The sequence below is a fragment of the Aphis gossypii genome, chromosome 2, assembly GCF_020184175.1.
Source record: "Aphis gossypii isolate Hap1 chromosome 2, ASM2018417v2, whole genome shotgun sequence".
NCBI lineage: Eukaryota > Metazoa > Arthropoda > Insecta > Hemiptera > Aphididae > Aphis > Aphis gossypii.
The window spans coordinates 63,289,804-63,299,742 of NC_065531.1; the positions used below are offsets into that span (position 1 = coordinate 63,289,804).

A 9,939-nucleotide genomic window follows, 5' to 3' on the forward strand; every position below is an offset into this window, starting at 1 on the left:
ATGCGAATTGATCCGTTGTTACTATGTATCATTGGGTTTGAGGCGCAGCCAATCCGAACGTTGTCGGTATTTTGATGAACATAAAATAATGTTTGGACGTTTGGGTACTGTTATAATATAGTAGTTGCGAGAGTCCGTCAGAAAGGAATGCGACCTGAAGGACCCCGTGTCACAACACACTGCAGCGTCAAATAAATGCATTATCATTTATCAATAATTAAAAAAGAGACATTTGTGTTTATACAATTACATGTGTTTACATGTACTAATCGGCTATCTATTAGTGTACAAAAATATATAATATATTAATGTTTCCATTAAAAATTTCCAAAGCATCATACGTATACTTATTCTCTAAAGTTAAAATATTAAGATATTATTTAATGACTAAAAATAGTGTTTAAAATAGTTATAATATTTTTATAGTTACAAATTATCATTTATAACACAAAGAATGTCGCATATGCATGGTAATATATGGTTTAAATGGGTTGTATTTTTTTTTTCATTAGTCCAGCTGGGTACCTACTATTCCTTTAGAAAAATAGGTATAATATAGATATTAAAGAAAAAAATGCTATGCTCAATTAATACAATATGTTCCTGTTTTTAACAATTAAAAAAAAAAAATAAAAATACTTTTCCAACAATATACTTAAATTCATTATTACATACAAATGCTTACTTTTATTCATTTTTTATTTTATTTTTATTTAATTACTAGAAAATATTATACCACATAGAACAGCTTTGCAGGTGTAAAACTTATTTTTATAAATTATTTAATTTAATCTTTACAAGTTACATTTATGTTTAAAAATAAAATGTAGATTACTGGCTTGTAAAAATATTAAAATGATAATCGGTATATTTATTTTATACGACTATTTATTAATATTGAGATAAAATATTAAATTATATTTTTGAGTAACACTCATTCATTTAATATTTATGTTTATATAAATATATAAATAAATAGTATAATAATAAATAGATAGGTAGTCCTATTTAGCTACCTAATAATATTTCCTATCTCAATAACAAACATTGTTATTTTAGATTTTAAAATTATAAAAATTACATTTATCTATTGGTATAAGAGTTTTAATATTCAATGTATTCAATAATATATAATAATGTTATGTATAAGTTATTACTTAATTATTTATTATACAATAAATAATAATAAACATAAAACTATAGTATCACCGTTATTATTTGATAACTATAGTATGTAATAAATATAATTCTTTTTAACTCAATAAAATTGAGTATATATTAAAAGTTGATCCACACATTTTATTATTCTTTCATTATTATAATATTTTTAATAACTACATTATTGGTTTCCACCCACGCAGGTTTCCACCTATATCTAGGCAACAGCAGTATAGCCGTATAGGTATATAGGTAGTTGTAATTAATACGCAACATTATAATATGGAATGAAAAAAATAAAAAGTAAAGAAAATGAATGAATAACATTTTAACAACAACATCCCACATATTATCTGAGGTAGAAGTTCAATTATTACTTTTTGATATAATTTATAACGTAGTATTTCAAACACATAGGTACGTACCAAACTATATTATATTAGCGACAACGCCCGCCGAATCGCGCCAACGCCATCATTAAAAATTCTAACGAAAATTAAATTGTGATACTACTAGATAGTACATTACTATCGTCTATCATGAACTTAAGCTGATTAAACTACACACGTGTTTACAAAAACTTATAATATTCTTAAATGTATTATTTTATTTTTATTAATATACTTTTTAAATGCATTAGAACAATAATATCGTACAGAGTATTATTACTTATTAATATGCAGTTCCTACTAATTTTAAATATAACACAAAATAATTAAATCCGGTACCTATTTAATCTTGAAATTGCCATAACTTAACCTTTTTATAATGTCTACGTATAACATATTATTAAACTAATTTTTACTATTTATTTCAAGCTGTTGAGACTAAAATTTTAAAGCTCAAACTTGTATTACTAATTTTCAAATATTTTCGTTTTAACGATAATTTTTGATAATCTTACATTGTTGATTAAATACCAATAACTTTTAAAAATATATATATATATATTTATAATATACAAAAGTATACAGACATACTTATATAGTAAATAATATTATACTTTGAAGTTTATCAACTATTTAAATTTAAAAACATATTCCGCATTGAAAATTTTTGTTTTATGTTTTTATAAAATATATTAAGTTGTATGCATAATTTTATTTGATTAGGGCGTTAGGGTTGTTATTATTATTTATTATGAAGAGATAATAATAATAATAATAATAATAATGAATTTGTATTATTATTATTAATATTTATAATTACATAGTATTATAATAATTACCATTACTCAAAAGCACATAATTATTATAAAGTTATAACAATACAATTAAGAGAGTGGAAGCGACTATTAGATCATTTTAAATGGTTTTTTAAAGAAGGCGAATTTCAATTATACATAATTATACTATTTATATTAAAATATAATTCTATTAGGTATAATCAGTACTAAAAGTGTTTTTTATAGCTAGAAAATAAATGTACCGAGTATTCCACTAATTTTAAATAGTAAATTGAAAATAATTAATTATTTATCATGGTATTTTTTTGTGAATATATTAATCCTACAATAACATAGCTTTAGAATCCAAATAAAAAATATTTTTGTTTAATTTTCAAAGACTAAATGCATGTCAATAATTATTGTTGTTTGTTTTACAAGTAGTTTATCTTCTACGGCAATTGGCTAGATAACATAAGTTTTAATATTTTATTTAAATTTGTAGTTACTCGTATAACGTAAAATGTTTATGTTTATTATTCTTGCAAAGAATATTGCAACAGCTTTTACAAAGCTTTTTTTAAACCAAGTAATTTTGCGTATAACATAGTATTATCCCATTAAAATTTAAGTAGAATTTCCATTTATTTTAAATGCCACAAGTTAGGTTATTAGGAAATTAGTTTTTATTAACTATAATTTAGGTAGTGAAAAAAATTACATCAGGTTTTTGGTGTTTAAAGTATTTTTAAGATTTTGAATAATTGTTTTTATATTTTTAATCCCGAATGAAAATCATTGAATACCGATTTGTTTTACAAATATATTATTTTAATTTTTGGAATTACAGTTTACAAGTGTAGCACATTGCCAATTACCTAAGAGTCATATTATACTTTTTACTATTATTATTATCTCTTATTTAACGGTAATCTATAAAATCATTAAAATTTAATATTTTAATATTTGCAAGTATTTAAAAGCAAAACACAATTTCAATAGAAAATTATACACAAAAATACAAAATAGCAATAACCAAAACGTTTTATTGAGTATATGAGTATAAGTGTGCATTAGTCTTAGCCATCTTTCTATATTTATATAAAACTAATGGTAAATTTTATCATATATCATTCACCTATTCAAGTCGTGGGAATCGTAACGTATGTTTAAGAAAAGTGGGTATAGGTATTACATATTACAGTAATAGGTATACTATTGAGTATTTTTACACGATTTCACCATCGTATATTATTTCAAATAGATACGAATATATTTTATCTATGTGTATTTCGAAAAATTTTCAATATAGAAAACCCAAAAAATGATAATATTTATAGTGTAAACTGCTGTTTAGGAAAATATCATTTTTTGATTAATATCACGATTAAAATGTAAATTTATTAACAACACATAATTAAGTTACGTTTCACATTCATGTGTGTAGTTTAATTTATTGACGGGTCAACAAGGAGAGGAAAAAATATTAAATATTCATAAACATATGAAAACCATATCAAAAAAAAAAATCGAAACTTTAATTTTTTTACGAGCAAAGGTTCTAGATGTATTTGTTAATTGTTTTACACTTCCTCATCTATACTCTAATATATATATATATATATAATACCCAGTGGTTAAAGTGGAAAAAATGTTGAGGGGGGACTAAAGTCACTAAAAATTGAGGAGCGTTCCCGAGTTCTTCCAAAGTCTATATCTAACCAAACTTTTTTAAGAAACCCACTACTCAGTACTCACTAGGTATAATTTGTTTCTTTCACACACCCTTGTAATTTTTTCACAAAAAGTTTATGTTAATAGTATGTAAAATCAAATTTTCTCCTAAAGAAATGATTTAAAATATATAATGCCTGCTAAGTAATGTAAAATATAAATTGCAATTCATTGCCTGAAATGTTAAAAAAAAAATATATTGGTTTACATTTTATTTTTAAACATTTAATTAAAAAAACAAATAATAAATAATTTATTTAAATTATAATATTATCATATCGCATAGGTATTATAAGTGACATAAGCTATGTAAATGTTATAAGTACAAGTATAGCCAGTATGTGTAACTATTTATCTAAACATAACCATAAAGATGTATAAGATTCTTCTTCGTCTTTCTTTTTTCTTTTTGGACAACATTGTTCATCTGCAGTTCTTTTCCCTGATAATATCCAAGTTTTAATATAGATGTTGGGATTGAATTTATTAATTGGTGGTCCAGTACAATTAATGAAAGCTAACGATGAAATATGATCACTAGTCAACACACTTCTTTTTGAAGAAACAATTTCGTTCATTGAACTAAAGGACCGTTCACATTCAGCAGAAGAAATAGCCAAAGTCTTTACAGCGGTCATTAATGGTTCAATGTCTGTATTTACTGAAGGATAAGACACTTTGTATTCACGAAATCCTCGTACACTGGCTCTTTGATCAATTTGAAATATTTTAGACAAACGGCTTACATTTATATCACCAAACTGTACATCACAGTTATCAGGCCAATTATCAGGAGAAAGCATGGTTAAATCAATCAATAAATTATTAAATAAATCTTTATAAGGATCAGCTTTATCTAAAATTGATACATGAGAAGATTGTGTAGTAAAAAGTCTTTGTTTTAGATTGTCAGACAAACTTCTAAAAAATTGGCCGATTTCAATTTTTACCACAGAATATTTATGTTCTAATATAATGCCTTTAAATTCTTTTTGTTCACAAGCAGAATTTACTTCTTTGGTTTTTTCACCATTTTTATTAGCCATAGATTCCAAAACGCTAATGGTCCGTTCAATTAATTTATGAGCAGCCATAAGAGATAGATCTCTTTTTTGGAGCTGAATGGACAAATCTGATAATTCTGTCAGAGCATCAAACAGTATGCCAAGGTTGTGAACAAATTCTATGGATTTTAAAGTATTTTTCAAACCAACATACTTTGCTTTTTCTTTAGAGCTCCTTTGATCATCCATTATTGCATTAGAAAAATGTTGAAAAAGAGATTCAAAGTTATTCCAAACAGCTTTTATTGTCCGAAGACTTGAAGCTACCCATCTAATTGTAAATATTTTACCTATTTTTAATAACTGTTGATCAATAGAATTAGCACATTCTTTCAACTCATTCATATTTTTTGGTGACATGTGATACAGTGAGTATAGTTTTTCAATAAATGATTGGAAATGATTAATTCCACTTACTTCTTTTAAACAATCCGCAACAGCAAGTTCTAGACGGTGATTACAACAATGCCAAAGTATAATATGAGGAAAACTTTTCTGTAATAATACACCAACTCCTGCTTTACGGCCTAACATGTTTGAAGCTCCATCGCTCACAAAAGAAATAAAATTTTTTTTCAAAAAATCAGTGTCCATACCATATTTTTCCAATACTTGTAATATAGAATCTTTTATAGTTTTAGCTGAAGTATTTGATACTTCAACAATATCAAACAAAAATGTGTATACTTCATTAAGTTCACCAACTGCACAACGTAAACATATAACTAACATAGATTTTTTACTTAATGTTGTGGATTCATCAACTAAAATACAAATTTTTCTATTATTTTTCACTATGTCCATAGCAATCTTCCTTCTCATTTCTAAGGCCAAGTGATCAATAATATTAGAACATGATACGTTAGTCTGAAGTATTCTTCCCATATCAAGTCCATTTAATTCTTGGAGATCTGTAAGTTTTGGCATATCTGTATAAGGGCGTTGATTTTTAGCTATTAAATAAGCTGTGCGAAATATTCTTGCAGTATTTTCTTGATCAGTCACCATCAACATTGAAATATGTTCATCAATAACTTTTTTTTCAGACAAAAATATAACTTTTTGTGCATTTAAATGAGCAGCAGAATTCTTGTGTTTAGAAATTTTTTTTCTTAAATTAGTTTTTTTCTTTTCTAATGTAGAACCTGATGAATAAACTTCTCCATTAGACCATTCAGATGCCACATGTGATCCTTTTTGATTTAATAAATTTTGATTTACATCTCTACAGATCTTACATCCAATATGTTTATTTTTAAAATAAATCCAAGGATATTCTTTAGTAAAATAAGTAATCTAAAAAAATAGAACAGACATTTTAACAGTTTGATAATAATATTTATTTAAATGTATTCATATGCTATAGCAGGGGTCACCAAATGGCGGCCCGCGGGCCGCAACCGGCCCGTGGATGAATTTTAACAGGCCCGCAGACAAGGAGAGAAAAAGCCAATAATTTAATATGTAACCTAACTTAATCAGCATACTATAATAAATATTATGTACTTCGAATTTGTATGGCCCTCAAACATTTTCTGAATTCTTAATGTGGCCCACGGAAAGTATTAATTGGTGACCCCTGTGCTATAGTATATATAGTATATTTTATCAATGGCTACAGGTACATTACCTATACTAATAATTAATATCAAAACTTAGTTAATATCTTAAAATTTTAAAATTTTAATTGCAAAAAAAAGGTATGTTAAATATCCTGATAGAGGTTTAGATATTTTTATATTATGTTTATATCTCGATACCATATTTTATCAAATACTCATCATTTGTTATATTAAATTGTACATAATAAAAGGGATTTGTAAAATAAATATTTTATATACCTACTTAACAATTTTAAAAAATATATTAATTTTAATTTAGTGTTAGGTGCTAAATACTAAATATAAAATAATTATATATAACTTGTAAAAGTAACAACAATTTTGAAATTTATAAAACCTAAACAATATTGTATAAAGTAAGTAGTTCATTGTTCATACATTCAATTAGTAAGTTTTATTCATAATTAATTAGATTTATTAATTTATTTTGTATACTTAAATGTATTACACTTAAATATACAAAATAAATAAATAAATTGGTGACTTTTTAGAGCTAAAACTACTATAAGTCCTCTACCCTATTCATATCAAATAACTTATAGGTATCTACCTGCTTAAAATCCCAGCATTCAGGAAACTCTGATTTAGAGTCTGGTATTATTGGTATTTCAGCGACATATTTTTTGACAGAAGAGACCGTATTTTCTGTACATGGACTTTGAATAATTTGTGCAACATTTTCACTACCATCAGTCTTTTTGGTCTTGGTAAATTTGTATTTTAGTAGGCCAGCCATGATACAATTCTGTATAAATTAAAAACTAGGTAACTCAATAACAATTAACAAACTTACCAATGAAATTAATTTAGAATATAAATGTGGTTTGGAATATATTTATTTTAATTATAAAGATCTTCAATAAAAATATAAATTATTAAAACTTATTAACTTACCAGTTACCAACTATATTATATCGTAATAACTTGTAAAAAGTACACTATAGGTAACACCAAAATCAAAAAAACAAAAACTTACAACTGTCAACTGATGGTAAGTATTAACTAATAAAATTATTTATTGGTCATTACTCATTAAAATCGTTAATCACACTATCACAGCTATTCTCAATATCATATCAATATTAGAGCATTAAATAATAAATATCAATAGTATTATGAATATTATGATTTATGTTATATTATTGACTATTGTGTGTCTCGCTAAACGGTATTCCCACGTTCTGGCGTTCGTATGTTTCTACGTACAGCCCGTGTACGTGTTATCAGGCTATCTACACGAGCGACCGTGTATCTATAATTAGACACCACTATACACTATATAAGTCACTATAGTTTATTATTTAATAATCACATATTGTACGCGCCCCTATCATTAGAAACATGGAGATTATTGACGCGAAATAAAATACGTTTAAATTCGGTGAATAATCGATGTGTGTGTGTGGATGAGTGAGCTATTTTATACATTACTAAAATTTAGTAGCGTCCCCCCGGACTTTGGAGACTTAAATTAAAGGGGACGCATAATCTTACCGTAAATAAGAAGGGGGACTCCGTCCCCCTCCGTCCCCCCTCACTTTAACCACTGATAATACCTTTAAAACAACTGACCGTAGTTTATGCCACGTAATCCTGTTTTTGTTCATATGTGACGGCTAAGGGGAGATATAATTTTTTTTGCAATTTCACTGTTAATAATTTGACGCGGCGGTGTTGTTTATTTAATTGTATGCCTACGTTTAGCGTTTGAATTTCGAAACTTAATTGACGATATAATGATACAATATTATGATAACGTATATTTATTACTGTCATATAACTGTAATATACAATGTACCACTCATAGGGATGTATACAGGATGACTCATCAAGTTCCTCACCCTTAATTTTTCCTTTACATATAAATCTAAACAAATTCTGATTTTCAATTAAATGACAACTCAGAAAAATTTGTCATATAAGAAATTAAAAGTTAAATAAGTTATTTAATTTGTATACTATGGATAATATAACTCCATGATAAAAAATTGTTTCCATTAAAATGGTCCAAATATAATAAATACTACATCAAATATTAAATTATTTTATTTATTTATTGGATATGTTTTATTAAAATTTAGATGCACCTATAACTTAAAATTCCAACGAGTAGTTTCCCAATTATTAAAAAGTTTATATTAAGGATAATAATTGTAATAGGTACCTACTTCATAACAATATAAAATAGGTAGGTGTAATACTGTAATATTATACTTGAACCATTTTTATAAATTATAATGATTTTGATAGATAATTAATTATTAATTACTAATGTTTTCAATTCACGACCATAGTTCCCACCATCTCTTCCAAACCAATTACCATGAATTTTTTATTCTAAGTTCACATAATTAAACAATTCAAAAACTAAGGTAAGTGACGCTGGCACCCGCCCATTCGCAAATTTACCCGAATCTGCGTCAAAGATTGTTATACCATTTGTACAGGTTTGTAACCACAACAATTTTATTTGTACACCCCCCTAAACCCAAGAACATCAAATTTCAAAATGCGGGTGCCAGCGTCACGTCACGCCAGCACCCCCCTTTTTAAATATTTGACTTACCGACCCCAAATCTGCGTCAAAGATTGTTATACCATTTGTACAGGTTTGTAACCACAACAATTTTATTTGTACACCCCCCTAAACCCAAGAACATCAAATTTCAAAATGCGGGTGCCAGCGTCACGTCACGCCAGCACCCCCCTTTTTAAATATTTGACTTACCGACCCCAAATCTGCGTCAAAGATTGTTATACCATTTGTACAGGTTTGTAACCACAACAATTTTATTTGTACACCCCCCTAAACCCAAGAACATCAAATTTCAAAATGCGGGTGCCAGCGTCACGTCACGCCAGCACCCCCCTTTTTAAATATTTGACTTACCGACCCCGAATCTGCGTCAAAGATTGTTATATCATTTGTACATGTTTGTAACCACAACAATTTTATTTGTACACCCCCCTAAACCCAAGAACATCAAATTTCAAAATGCGGGTGCCAGCGTCACGTCACGCCAGCACCCCCCTTTTTAAATATTTGACTTACCGACCCCGAATCTGCGTCAAAGATTGTTATATCATTTGTACATGTTTGTAACCACAACAATTTTATTTGTACACCCCCCTAAACCCAAGAACATCAAATTTCAAAATGCGGGTGCCAGCATCACGTCACGCCAGCACCCCCCTT

General features: G+C 27.0%; 1 protein-coding gene across 1 annotated transcript; it reads right to left on the bottom strand.

Annotated features, from left to right (window-relative positions):
- Nucleotides 1-4,404: 4,404 nt before the first annotated feature.
- Nucleotides 4,405-7,479, bottom strand: LOC126549836 (E3 SUMO-protein ligase KIAA1586-like). The gene is made up of 2 exons (XM_050200224.1): nt 7,294-7,479; nt 4,405-6,417 (listed from the first exon to the last, which is right to left on the bottom strand). The coding sequence occupies exons 1-2, from the start codon at nt 7,477-7,479 to the stop codon at nt 4,405-4,407; spliced, it is 2,199 nt and encodes a 732-aa protein (XP_050056181.1).
- Nucleotides 7,480-9,939: the final 2,460 nt, after the last annotated feature.